Source organism: Hesperophylax consimilis, chromosome 7, assembly GCF_061612785.1.
Source record: "Hesperophylax consimilis isolate HC1 chromosome 7, BYU_Hcon_1.0, whole genome shotgun sequence".
Taxonomy (NCBI): domain Eukaryota; kingdom Metazoa; phylum Arthropoda; class Insecta; order Trichoptera; family Limnephilidae; genus Hesperophylax; species Hesperophylax consimilis.
In genome coordinates, this window is record NC_142842.1 from 31,295,401 (window position 1) to 31,310,744 (window position 15,344).

General features: G+C 32.1%; 1 protein-coding gene across 1 annotated transcript in view; it reads right to left on the reverse strand.

Annotated features, from left to right (window-relative positions):
• The window catches only part of Fife (regulating synaptic membrane exocytosis protein fife), a 399,632-nt gene that overhangs the window by 125,776 nt on the left and 258,512 nt on the right, over positions 1-15,344 (reverse strand). Inside the window, exon 5 of the mRNA XM_089633979.1 lies at positions 14,537-14,639. Within this exon, the coding sequence (XP_089490105.1) occupies positions 14,537-14,639 (103 nt within the window). The remainder of the gene's footprint in view (positions 1-14,536; positions 14,640-15,344) is intronic.

Sequence of the window (15,344 nt, forward strand, 5' to 3'; positions counted from 1 at the left end):
TACCCACGATCCAGGCTGTATTTGTCAGGCTATCGCAATCATGAAACTACATAGAGGTAAACATTTTACTGGGATGGAGTCACGTACGTCTACGGTATTAAGCCTTTCACGAAACCCAACACTTTCATCTAGGTAGACAGATCGTTGCGATATCAGATTCCTTACGTTTCTGTATTTTGATACAAACTTTGTCGACAGGTAGAGCAACTCAATATAATATTATAATCAGAAAAAAAAATTCCATTTGGAAGTGTTTTTGATCTTAATTAGTATTATAGTAATTTAGCTTATTTTACGCTCTCGGATACGTGCGTGCATTGTGCCCATCTTCTTCCCCTCTCCACCACTTTCAGCCTCACAACATACCTTAATTGGGCATGCTGTAGTCTCTATGGCTCCTGACGATTGGGAGCAGTCGGGACTGTGCATTTTCACATAAAAAATCAAGCAACGTTTCAATTCTGAATGATGGTCTTACCCTAGGGCTACGTTAAATTAATAAATTGTGAAATAACACAAATTTACTTGCGCACGCCAGGATTTGAACTAGCGACTTTTGAATTGCGAGTCTTACCCCTTCACTACCGAGGTCGTCTATCCGTCATTTGACTCGTTTTATCTCTTCAATGGGTAGAACATCGGACTCTTCTAAGACCATCTTCGTTGTGGAAAAATCCGGGATCTGCAACTTAAGAGAGAGAGAGAATCCGCGCGGCAATTGCGACTATTGCTCCATCAGGAAATGTATATTATTCAATATTAGTTCAGAATTTAATGCTAAAATCTCATAAGTTTCTAGAGGGATCCCCACGAATGTAAGTTATTTATTAACTATAAAGTTAGCGGTAAGCACCAGATTTTATTTTCCTAGACGATGATTTAGTAACTTACCTAGAGATTTCTGTAGAAACAATTGCAATTTAAGTAATACATTCATTAGAAATGATAAAATAAACCCCACGGAAAAATTGATTTTCTAAGCCTGCTGGGGCAAAATCGACCGTAGGTCCGTCCATTACGCCGGACTGCCCGCCGAATATTGTTTTTACATGATTTAATAACTTAAGTCGTTAAGATTCCCAGTTTATTTTAGAGATTTTCCAAGGCAAATTCAACCGCAAGTCTGTCCAATGCATTAGGGCCGCGCGTGGCATATTTTGGACATACCTGCTTCACTTACGTATTTAAGATTCTAACTTCATTTTAGGGCATTGTCTCGTCTTAATTACAGTTTATTGACTATTCGTAGTATACATCTAGTGTAAACGTAATAAAATATTAACAAATGCTTTAAATAAATTTACGGACAAAACCTTTGTTGTTGTAATTTAGTAATGAATGACGTTCGAAATTATTTGACCCAACTAATAGATTAACAACATTTGTTTACATCATTATTTAATCTCTGTGAGTTTTGCCTTTAGCTCTGTGTAGCTTGGCAAACTTTTAGCGTACACCGGAAAAGCTAAATGAAAACCACTTTTCATGAAAATTTCGTTTTACAAAGATAAAATAAATAAAATAGGTAATTTGTTTTCAATTTTCCATTTAAAATGTGTGCAAAATCTCTATCAGATATAAAAGCTCCATTAAAAAAAACGTGATAACTTTGCTCAAAGCAAGTAGAACTATGGTATCATCAATTTAATTTTTTTATAAGACTGAAGCCATTGTCTCTGTCTCAAAACGTTTTTTTATAAATAATGGAGTCTAATTGGCTCTAGTAACTGTTATTCTGGTGCAGTTATAAATGTATATATATATTTTTTTTAAATCAGAAGTCTGGGTTTCAACGCGTTTTTCTAATACGAGACCTATCACATATCCGCACTTCGTCCGATGGCAATAATGGAGATTCAATGATTGCCTCATATTATATGAGGGGGTCTGGTATTTATCCCGGAGTTGCTTAAGGGCGGTGTAATTTCATCCCCCAGATAGCAAATGGTACGTGATGTAGAACCTGAGTGTAAATCATGAGAGTGATGAACTTTCGGGTAAGATATGAAAAGCGATAAAGTAAAAAATCCTTAATTTGATGGAAGGGATCAAGAATTTCTGTTTTGTAGTTATCTTTTTATATCATGATGACTTTTTTAGGGAATAATCCTTCTCGACTAAATGTGAGATTTATGGAAATTTTTGCACTTCTTTTGGGAAAACGAGTTACTTTAAGTAAAAATACACAAATATTCAGCATTGAAGATATTCAGTTTATTTTTTTATTAATAATACAGATCAGCGGAGTGGGTATATTCTATTTTTTTGTTGTTTTGTTTTTGGTAAAAAACTGAAGAACATCCATAGTGGTGAGGTGATTTTTTATTTATTTATAAATATTATTAAATCACCACACTAAGCAGCTGCCTGTTTCATGGTGACCAATGGAGCATAGTTATTTTGTATGAAGTCTTGTGTAAATACTCGTTTATAATTTATATTTTTATTCTTTTCCGATTTTATGTCCGGGTTTAATCTTCACCATAGGAAAAACTAAACCCTTCCACACACTTTTCTACAAATGATCATCTAGTCAATCAACATTATGCAAGTGCATTATATAAGCAAAATAAATACAAAAATATACAAGAACAACACGTCAAATCACCAGAGATCAAATGGAAAAATAATTCACCGACTCCAGATATTTTCATATCAGAGGGTTCGGCTCGGTAGAACTCCAACAGGGCCTATAAATCCTACTGATCCCTAAACATAAATATTTAAAAAATCTTTCGTTATTCTACATGTATTTAAAATGACTGATTTTTGCATTTTTATATAATTTTTTTTTGATAGATCTAATACCCCTAAATTTTGAATGAGAGAGCTAGGTATAATGCCAGTAGCCGAAATAACGAATGTTAATATTTTTATAGTCTGAGAATGTCAAATTCTTTTTATCTCATTTCCTAAATCTGTATATTTTCTTCTTTTTTCATTAACAGATTTTTGAATATTACAGGAATTTGGAATAGCGACATCAATGATATAAGTTATTTTTTAAATTTTGTTATGTAAAACTATATCGGGTCCATTATAACTAATCGTTCGGTCTGTTAATATAGTTTTATCATAATATATTTTATAAAATTCGTTTTTTAAAAATGAATTTGGTTTGTATTCATAATATGGTATTATAATATTACGGCAGTTAATCAAGTTATGTTTAATTACCAAACTTTGGTGAATTATTTTTAAAGCTTGATTGTGCCTAAATGTATACTCGGAAGGTGCTAATATAGAACATGCCGATATAATATGTTCTATAGTTTCCGGAAAAGCCAAACATTTTCTACATAAATCATCAATTTGATTTGTATCTTTGATTTTATGCTTCCTATAATTTTTAGTATTAATGACTTTATCCTAAATGGCAAGCATTAATCCTTCTATTTCTGCGCTCAACTCTCGAATACTCAATCATTTGTTTGACGAAAATTTGTCAACATACGTTTGGTTGAGATAATTGAAGTGTTTTGCGTGTAAAATTTTATTTGACCAGGAATCTAATAATTCCTGGTTGGGTCTTATAAAAATGTTAGCATTCTCGTCGTATAAATTTAAAGGTGTAATGTTTCTATCTGCCTTGCAAATTATTTTGTGCATTTCTAAGCTTTGAGTTTTCCTATGGAAAAATTCTTAGCATTTCTACTATCTGATTATGTTTCAAAGAAGTTATTTTGACTATTACTACCTTTTAAATTTTTAGTTAAATTAATTCGTTCTATAGCTGAATTTGGATGATGGCAATTAAACTTTGTTAGCGTAATTCTAATTAATCGTTCTAAGTTATCTAAATCTGTATTGGACCATAGAATTATGCCAAATGAGTACGTTAATAGAGATATTGCCCAAGTATTTATTGCTTTTACTAAATTTTTAGCAGATAGATTGCATTTTAAAATTTTGATCCTAGTTTGAAATTTAATCCTAATATCATTTTTAATACTAGTATGGTCTAATCTACATTTGATTGTGGGCATTCTAAATACTTATAAACCTCATCCCTTTTCATACTATTAATTTGGAAATTTCTAAATATACTCTCGTCCCCATCAACAATTTTGCCTTTTTCTATATAGATCGTTCTACATTTATCTAAACCAAAAGTCATTTTGATATCATCTGAAAAGTTTTTAATCACCTCGATCATTTTCTCTAAATTTTGTTCAGAATTCGAAAATAATTTTATATCATCCATAAATAATAAATGCGAGATTGTAATACTCTCCCTTGTATTACCCTTAATTTTTATTCCAAAATCGCTTTTTATTAAGATTTTAGATAGAGGATTCAATGCTAAGCAGAAGAAGACTCAATGAATCTCCTTGAAAAATCCCCTTTTAATTGAAATGCCCGGTATTACTATTTTCTTACCTTTTAAATTGATAAGTAAATTGGTATTCCAAAAGGACATAATATTTTCCAAAAAGCTAATAATAATGGGGTTAATTTTATATATATTTAATACTTTGATCAGCCACGAGTGCGGGACACTATCGAAAGCATTTTGGTAGTCTATATAGCAAATATGTAAATTACGTTTTTGAGTTAGAATCTGTTTTAGAATTACAGAATCAATAACTAATTGTTTTTTACATCCCATGTGTTTTCTGCAGCAACCTTTTTGTTGTTCAGAAAAAATATTTTTTTCATCGAGTATATATTAAATCTGTCAAGCAAGAGGTTAAAATTTTGTATACTGTCGGTAAACATGTAATGGGTCTGTACTGAGAGGGATTATCAATATTTTCGCTTTTGGGAAACATATAAGTAATGCCCTTAGTTAGAAAATTTGTAAAATTTGGAAAATTCGCATAGACTCGTATAACTCGTTAATTACTTTTACTAAAAAGTGCTGATTAATTTGGCTCTACACGTGTCCAAATTAATAACGATAATATTAGCGATATTATCGCCTAGTCTACGAATTCTCTCGATGACAAAATTGAATCATCTGGTTCATCTGGTGTGATTCAGGGGTGCACGTAATGGACCTCTCAGATAATTTCGATGCATTGAGTTTACTTCGTAAATTAACAAATTTTCATTAAACTTACGAAGATATGTGATTGATTTATGCTATTTAAAAAATATGTATTTACCGTTTTTAAATATTTTTTTATTTAATTTATTTATTTAAACGCCCATTGGGCTTTTACATACATTGTTATTAGTGTTATTACATTAACTATGTGACATTTAAAAGTTTACGTACATATATAAATAAAATAGTTATTATATCTGTAGTACATAAATGTTTTACAAATAATACAGAATACCATTATGGAGAACAGTTAACAGTTTTTTTTTACTTACTTAGAAAAATAAATGGATTGAAATTAATCAGCATTTATAGGGACTTAAAATCATATTCGAATTGTTATTTAAATTACAATATTAATTTGTAAAGTTAAAACATATATATTAAAGTTAAAAAGTTATAAAAGAAAAGAGTGAAAAAACAGAAGCTAAAAAATGGGTTTTTTACTATGGAGTGGAGAAGTCATACATTTCAGCAAAGTGTTTATGTAGATTTCGTTTAAGCACTGCTACGGAATCTCTAAATATATCAACAACATTGCCAAATTTATTACCAAAATTTTGTATTCGATTTAACGATATGTGCGCATGATAATTAGATTTGAAATTGTCACAGAAAAAGGTGGAATTTTGTCTCGTATTTTTGGAAGGTACAAATAATTTTATTGTGGCAAGAATTTCAGGGCTGTCGATTCTATAATTAATAATTTTATTTAGTAGAACAAGGTCGGAGATAATTCGCCTATCTGATAGCGTAATCAAATTTAGTTGATGCATGAGTTGGATATAATTTATATTTTGGATTGGAATATTTAGTTTAAAGTTAATAAATCTTAAAAATTTGTGTTGTACCCTTTCAATATTGTTGGAATGTACTTTATAAAACGGGGACCAAATAGGCGAATTATACTCTACTTGACTTCTTACTAAAGATGTGTACAGTGTGTTCAAACATTCTAGTGACTTGAAGTCACATGCGGTTCTACATATAAAACCAAGCATTTTTAGGGCTTTATTTGTGATTTCATTTATATGCGGATTGAATGTTAACTGTTCATCAAATATAACACCCAAGTCCCTGATTTGAGTGACAGCTGTCAATTTTACATTATTAAGCGAATATTCATAAATTGTATGATTTCGTATTTTACAAAAACGAATGACCTGACATTTTTTAATATTAAGAAACAGAGAGTTGATGATGCACCAACGATATAGTTTATTTAAATTAAGTTGCAAAGTATAACAATCGTCTAAACTGCGTATTGTTTTATATATTTTCAAATCATCTGCGAAAAGAAGAACTTCTACATCTTTAAATATGCTAACAATATCATTAATAAATAACAAAAAAAGAATTGGTCCCAGGTGAGACCCCTGAGGGACCCCACTTGTGGCTTCGAAAATGTAAGATTCCACAGATTTTATTTTGACACATAGCTCTCTTTTACTAAGATAACTATCAATCCAACTTAACAGATTACCCTTGATACCCAACATACTTAATTTTTGTACAAGGATATGTCGCCTAACTTTGTCAAATGCTTTGGAAAAATCAGTATATATTGAATCCACTTGATGCTTCAAGGCAAGAGAATCAGTTATGTAATTTTCGTATATGATCAAGTTACTTAGGGTGGATTTACCTGTGATAAAGCCATGCTGGTTGGGTACAATAATATTATTAATTTGTTTACATATTACATCTAGGACTAACGATTCAAATAGTTTGGGAATAGCGGACAATATACATATTGGTCTGTAGTTTGATACATCGCTTTTATCTCCCTTTTTATGAATAGGCGTAAGATAGCTTTTTTTCCACTGTTTTGGAAAACACCCTGACGACAAGGACTTATTAAATAGTAAAAATAATGGATAAGTCAAACTGCGAACACAAGATTTTAAATATATTGGAGGGAAACCATCCGGTCCAGCGGATTTATTAGTATCTAATGCTTTTATAGCCTTTTCTATAGCGTTTATTTCAATAAAACAATGGTTTAGGTTAAGTGATTCTTCAAGTGATATATCATTTGGGATTTCATTATCGGTAATATTATCATCATAAACACTTTTGAATAATATAAATACATACATATGTACCTTTGTAATAATATAATCCTTATACATACATATAATTTTTTTCATAAGAATTGTAATAGAACATAATTATCTATATATCAATTTAACAACTGTAACGGGACGAATACTTTCTCGCTCACACCTATTACGGCATTCTCATGTACGAACTAAATCGTAGATTTCCTACTGGTTACGCAAATTATTAGCTCGACGCTACTTGGCAAATTATTTATCACTTACGGCCTATATAAGCAGACCCACGGCCTTGAACGAGCAGAGATTCCCAGCCGGTCGAAAGCTGAAGATCTGATCCTGGTAGTGAGATGTATTGTCCCTTCGAGCGAGGTCTTAGAAATATCCAGAACTAACTCAAGGCTCCAAATCTGAAAATTTGTGAATTTTGAGCGAGATGTGTCGTCCCTTCAGTAGGCTCGAGAATATCTAGAAGATGTTTGCTCTCCGAATATAGTCGGTGGTAACGCACCGTATCGTTTTTCCAGTGAATATAGTTTAATTTTTTTTATTTAAAACTGTTTTACAGTTTATTGTTATTTTTTTACTTTTCCTACAATAAAATCCGAACTAATAAAATAAATCAATAAATGACATACCACGTTATTTTAATTTCAAATTTTTAATAAAAAGATTTTACTTAGATAATGTTTTGTAATTTCTTCTAAAAATTAATTTTCTCACGTATCGAGTCACTTTTAGAAAATTGTGAAAGTCGGAATATCGAAAAAAGTCACGTAACGCTTTCCACAAAACCCTTAAAAAATCCTCTCTTTCTGTTACAAGTATCATATAGTAGAAAGAGAGAAAGAGCGAGACGTTTCAACATAGCTATCGGCCGTATGCTTTTGTGGGTTAGAAAACTATCATCTTTTTTAGTCATCTTGCCAAGAACTTGTGGAAATCCCATATAAACATCAGATGTAGTGTAGACTACGACTTCATAACAATACAAACTGTACCGGATGCACGTCACAACTGCTTTCCGACACTCTTATCCTTTCTCGACTGTAATCTCGCGAGTGTACGGAGTAGAATGTGATTTTTCTTACTTCTGCAGAATCAAGCCATTTTCACTTTGTACAGTACTCGTCGGTTGACCTACGTTTATAATTTTTCAGGACATAAACAAAACCAATAGATAAAAGAAAAAAAACTTAGACTTTGACACGTTGAAGTACCTCAAAAATCATCAAATCTAAATCAAAAACCGACATGACGAGATCATCATTAGATAAAAGGGACTATTCAAATAGCAATAAAGCAAACTTAAGCTTATTTTTTTCTTTTAAATTATCTCCACACGGAGAAACTGCTAAAAATAATTTCCCTCAGGGCCTATGCCATCTTTGGCAGTGGCGGCTCGTGAATTTTGGAAGTAATACAGTGCTAATATTAAAATGAAATGATACTATTAATGTTGTTGTAGCAGAATTTTTTTTTTTTTTCGAAAAATAGATTTTTTGTATGAAAATTTTCAGGAAATCGGTGCAGTGCCCTGCGAAATTGAAATTTCCTGAAATTATTCACACAAAGAAACGAATTTACGAAAAAAAACAGGCTACAACAACATCAATAATGCCATTTTATTAAATATTAGCACACCTAAACGACACGAGCCGCCACTTTGGGAATGTTTTGTGGAGAATGTTTTTGAGGAGAGGACAGAAATCATGTTATAGGAAGGAGGAAAGACAGAGGGCAGCAAATTGTTAAACAATCAAGTCGTAAAAATGACCCATTCTCACATGACAAATGTCAAACATTCACAATGTTCATGCATTTGGCATGTTTTCTGACTATTTACTGATGCCGAAGGTATAAATGATGACGAGTTACTCGGAACATCAACCACTAAAATATCAGTAGAGCTATTGTCATTTAATGACGATCTATATCAAATGTGACAGGCAAAATTATAATTTGCAAAGTGAAAAAGGTCTAGGGGAGGGGTGGGCATGGGAATCAGGGCGTCTTTATAAAAAGTTACCCGCGTGCAAGAAGATCTAAATCGCCTAAATATTTATTGTGCAGAACACAACCTGCAAATAAATGTAAAAAAATGTGGCACCATCAGCTTCACCCGAAATAAATCTCCCATTTCTTTTAATTACTCCCTTAACGGCACAATACTGAGCAAAATGACAGAGGCTAAGAAACTAAGAGGCTAAGGAACTGGGAGTAGTGTCAGATTCAAAATTACTTTTTGAGCGCCATATCGAATCCATGGTTCCAAAAGCTTCCCAGGTACTTGGCTTTGTACTCAGAACATGCAAAAATTTTAAAAAAGTAAATACCATGAAAATGCTGTACTTTGCGTATGTACCTACGCAGTTCTCTGGAGTACGCCTCTCAAGTCTGGAATCCCAGGTATAAGTCACACATAGAAAGGATTGAGAAAGTGCAATATCGTTTTCTACGATACCTTGATTTTCGGGCCTATCGTCCTCATCTGAGTCACGAGGAGTCAGCAGCGTTTTTCAGGATTTCGTCACTGGAAAGTCGTAGAAACTCCGTAGACGTACTATTTTTACAAAAAATTGCCACCTCTGTGATAGATTGCCCGGAATTACTAGAAAGAATTCAATTAAGAGTACCCATCAGACAAACCAGACAAAATCACACATTAAACATCCCTCAATGTAACACTAACTCAAAACAAAATGCTTTTATTCACCGTGTTTTATACAATTTTAATACTTCATACAGTAAATTAGACTTATTTAACTCAGCACCCCACAATTTCAAACCTAAAATCAATAAATAATTATATTATCATTATTATTTTTTTATTAATACACATACGTACATGTTACACATTACACAGACTAAATCCATCCCATCCCCCTCCCTTCCGCCATCCCATCCCTATAGGCTAATTTTAACTTTTTTTCTAATATAAATTGTTCACTAAATAATTAAAATACCTTAGTGAAAACCTATTATTGGTTAAATAATTTAACACTTACTACACCATACCTTGTAATAATTATAACTGTTGGTTTTCCAAATAAAATAAAATAAAATAAAAAATTAATAAAAAAGGACCGAATTTTAAATTATAAAATAAACTGAATAATAAAATGGGTGATGTACTTAATTATCAAATTCGTTCACCCTATTATACTAGACACAACAAATTCTTGTTCTCATTTGAATAGAGTAGGATAAGGCAGTTGAAGATACTAGTTGCTTCCAAAATAAGCAGCATTCCAAATACGAATAGATTTGGATAGGGCAGTTGAAGATACTAGTTGCTTCCAAAATAAGCAGCATTCCAAATACGAATAGATTTGGATAGGGCAGTTGAAGATACTAGTTGCTTTCAAAATAAGCAGCATTCCAAATACGAATAGATTTGGATAGGGCATTTGAAGATACTAGTTGCTTCCAAAATAAGCAGCATTCCAAATACGAATAGATTTGGATAGGGCATTTGAAGATACTAGTTGCTTCCAAAATAAGCAGCATTCCAAATACGAATAGATTTGGATAGGGCAGTTGAAGATACTAGTTGCTTCCAAAATAAGCAGCATTCCAAATACGAATAGAGTTGGATAGGGCAGTTGAAGATACAAGTTGCTTCCGAAATAGGCAGCATTCCAAATGCCAATTTGTCTGGTTAAAAATAGAAATATCACAAGCCAACGATTTGAGATTTGATATTGACAGACCCGATAAGTAAGAAACATATTTCTTTCAACCCTTATTCACTTGAGAAGAAAGGAAAGTTAAAGAAGATAAATTAATAAAACCAGTGACATTCAAAAGATCTAAAACAATTTTTAAGCTTTGTCCCTTGAATACAGTTCTAAATTTATTTAAATTAAAACACGGAACATCTCAGCACTGGTTTTTAAAATAAGGCGTTCACGGAACACATAAAAATTCCTATTTAACACTATAGATAAAACAGAGTATATAATAAAAGGTAAAATTATAATGTATAATTTTTTTTTGAAGTGTGGTCATCCCACCCAGCGAACATTCATTTACGTTTAAGCGGAAGTGGGGTAACGAAAATTCCGAGTAGTTTATGTTCCAAAGAACACAAATCCGCTGGTAAAATAAAAGAAAGGGATGAAATTAATGTTTAATTAAAATGATGAAAACACACTTAACCCGGTTTTTCTTGGAAGCATGTTTACGGAGCATTTTCAAATTAAAAGTATACAAAAAAATTTCTGAGTAAAATAAAAAGCGCGCATTTTCTTAGAAAATTTTATAAACACAGCAGAGATGCTGATCGTATGAAGCAGCAGACTGCCTTTCATGGCTAGTTCTGGCTTCATGGAATTAGCATAACTCTTTGGTGTTATGCTTGACAGCTGATCACAATTTGATGCAACACTAAAACGAGATGAGAATTGGCGTTTAACGGGGACCGTTCAAAAGCTAAAAACAAAAAAAAATTGTTGGATTGGTAACATGTTTTTTGTTTCTTAATTTTAAATTGAGTTTAATTCATTCAAGATTTTTTGTCTCCGATATTGGGGAAAATCACCTTTGATTTTATAACACCAAAATTTATGAACTTATCCTTATTTTGGATAGCGTGGGTAAGATTTTTTCCGCAGTTTCGTAAGAGAATTCACGGGGAATGTATAGAACTGATAGCTTTATTAAATTTGATGAAGCGGAAAACGTTCATTCTTTACATGATTTATTTTTTAGAGTGATTTGTTATTCAGTGATCGAAATACTAAACTTGACAAAAAAGTTTCCATTTTTGCCATCATTTGTTGACGGGGAATTTAAAAAAATATTTTGTAATTCTTATAGTTTGTTGGTTACGTTATTTTCACGTTATTTTCTTCTGTATTATATTTTGAAACACATTTTAGTAACTCGAAGCGTGCAAAAATATTCATGATAGAAGTTTGTTCTGTAAAATGAAAGTTGTTTTGATCTTAACACGAACATTGTAGGAGAACATTTAAAATTTTGAAATAAAGACTCTTTTATTCAAAAAAGATTTTGAAATGACGACTCTTTAGTCAAATAAAATATTTTGAAATAATGACTGCTTAGTAAAATAAAATATTTTGAAATAGTGACTCTTTACTAAAAAAAAATATTTTGAAATAATCACTATTTATTCAAATAAAATATTTTGAAATAATCAAGCTTTATTCGAATACAATATTTTGAAATAATCACTCTTTTTTTAAATAAAATATTTTGAAATAATCACTATTTATTCAAATAAAATATTTTGAAATAATCACTATTTATTCAAATAAAATATTTTGAAGTAATGAATCTTTAGTCAAATAAAATATTTTGAAATAATGAATCTTTAGTCAAATAACATATTTTGAAATAATGACTCTTTAATAAAATAAAATATTTATATTTTCGAAGGACACTTTGGGGCATTATATGTTAATTGAAAAAACACACTTTGGAATACACAACTTTTTATTTGAATTAATAATTACACCCAACCGGGTTTCGCTGTACTCAAGCTTCGTCAGGGCTTATTATATTAACTATACTTATTATACTAAAATAAAAACTAAAAAAATACTTTCCTCTACTTTATGGAAACATTAATCAGAATATCGTAAATATTATTTTATCGATAATCGTCGAAATCTAAATTCATTAGATTCGTTCATCAGAGATCTAAATAATGCATTACTTAAGCAGGCATACTTTAGAAGGTTCCCTTTCTTACTCTCGTTCACTATTCCTACTTCGGTAATGGATTATTTAGATTTCTAATATGTAGCCAAAGCTCTACAACACTATCAAATAAAAATTGTCCAAAGAAGCGAAGTTAGCAGTCCACAACGGAGTGCTGGTATCTACCTTCATGTATGGAAGAGATGCATGAAACTGGCAAAGAAAGGATGAAAGTAGATTGAATGCTGTTGAAATGAGATCCCTGAGGCGTATGTGCGGTAAAACCATGTTTGATCGTGTGAGGAATGTGGAGATCCGCAAAGAGTGCAAGGCTGATGTAAGTGTAATGAGTAAGATTAAGAAAGGGACGCTTAGATGGTTTGGGCATGTAGAGCGAATGATCAAAGATAGGAGTGTAAGGAGGATATATGATGAAAATGCGAATGGTAGCAGAAGTCGAGGACGCCCGAGGAAGACATGGCACGATCAAGTGAATCAGATACTCGAGTCGAGCCATGTCAAGAGTCAGAATAATAGAAGAGTATGTATAAGACGATGTATGAATGTGAATGAGGCAAGGAGTGTGTGTCAAGACCGAGTTGTTTGGCGGTCCGTCCTCTCTGCCTACCCCTGCGGGGAAACGGCGTGATTGTTAGTTAGTAAGTGAAATACCCAGAACTTTGTTCCTAGACGATTGGATTTTTTTGTCGATCCTCCTTTAAAGTAAACTTGTTTATCGATATAAAAAGCCCAGTAAATGAATGATACGTCAACAGCCTTAAATAAATACAGTAAACCTTTGAAAGAAAAAGGCTTTATCGAGGGTCGGCAATAGTGGCAGCAGTAGCAAGTAGCGTGGCGTATAGGGTGCGGGGAAGAGACTGGCAGGTTTAGAGAAGGACGTGTAAAACATGCTATAGGAAAACCGGTTTACCGGTTAATATAACAAATCAGAAAACTCTGAAAAAGTGAGACTGTCAATCGTGGATATAGAAACAAAGAAGATGGGCCACAAACCACTATTACTATGAAACCGTTAGCACAAAAGTGTTGCCAACATCGTTAATAAATATTCGCCAATTATTTTTGAGGTGTATTAATTTTAGACTAGGAATTCCTTTATGATCAATATATTGAACGAATAAATAAATTATAATTGGTGAAATTAAGAGACGAAATAAAAAAAAAAACTTACATTTTTTTATATAAAATCGTAAATTTTCAGTTGGATAACCCTGATATATTAGTGTTGATATAACAATATTCCTATCATTAGAACAAGGAACAAGTATGTATTATTGTAACAATTATAATACGGTCTCGGACTACAATTATTTTATAAATAGATTACACACCATTGCTAATTATTATGCTAATGTTGCCGATGTTTTTGATATGCTTCTATTGAATTATAAAGCTGTACTAATAAAACACGTGCGTATTTTAACAAGGTCACTGCATAACAGGTTTTTAGTTTCTTCTTCACTGTTTTCATAAACTAATGTATATTCTTTTGGTTTTTGTTTTGTTTGTTTCTATAAACTTATAATATATCTTTTGTTTCTTCTTTCTGTATTGTACTCAGACTTATTATCATATTAATCTGTATAATTAACGCCATCTATGAACTATTCTAATGCCATCTATGATTAAGTTCATAAGCAAATATCAAGGATATTTATAATAACGTCTGTAGTTGTGGGTACCCTAGTGAGTTGGTGAGAAAAGTATGGTATTTGGTAGGTAGGTAGGTGTAGTGCCTTACCGGGGGTCCTTGGGTGGGGGGGTGGCACTGGGCGGTGTAGCGGCGGGGGAGGGCTCGGCCTCTACATCCGGTACCAGCGATGGCCGAGGTGACATCTTGTTCACTGTAATACAGACAAGATGGCGGGTTAAACACACACACACATTCATTATGTACTCCATCATATACATTACAACTATAGGAATGTATTTGATTTTATGTGATGTAGAATAAAATAACCTTAATTTTTTGATATTTTGCACAAGAGGATCTTGTCTTTATAGAGTAAATTGATCGATGGCCTCCTCCAGCAGAAACCTCTCAACGTGTCCAAAATCAGTTTTTGTAGTAATTAAACACGCTGAGTTCAATGAACTCAAATTTAATTTTCAATTTAGGTGACATACTACTAACGTAATAAACAATTCCGAGAGACGATAAAGTTATTATCTACCTACAATATCACATTTAAACAGAAAGTTATTTCAATTGTCTTTTAATTTTTTTTTAAATAATATCTCGTGAGTTTTCCAGGTTCTGCGCTAGTCAAACTATCATAATTATTGTTTTATCGATAATCATCGAAATCTAAAATTCATTCGTATTTTTTATGATATACCTAAATTTTCGAATTACTATAACTTCAGAATGCGTCAAATGCAGTTTTACTGCTAATATTTAAATAAAATCTTGTTAGTTTGCTTGAAAGTTGAAAGTTTCGTTGCGAAATTTCTAAGGCTTAATATCCGGCATGTGGAGACGGAGGGGTCTCATTTCGTAACCCAGCGGAAGTCCCGATCCACAACTTAAAGCCCGGTGCTTTGAGGTC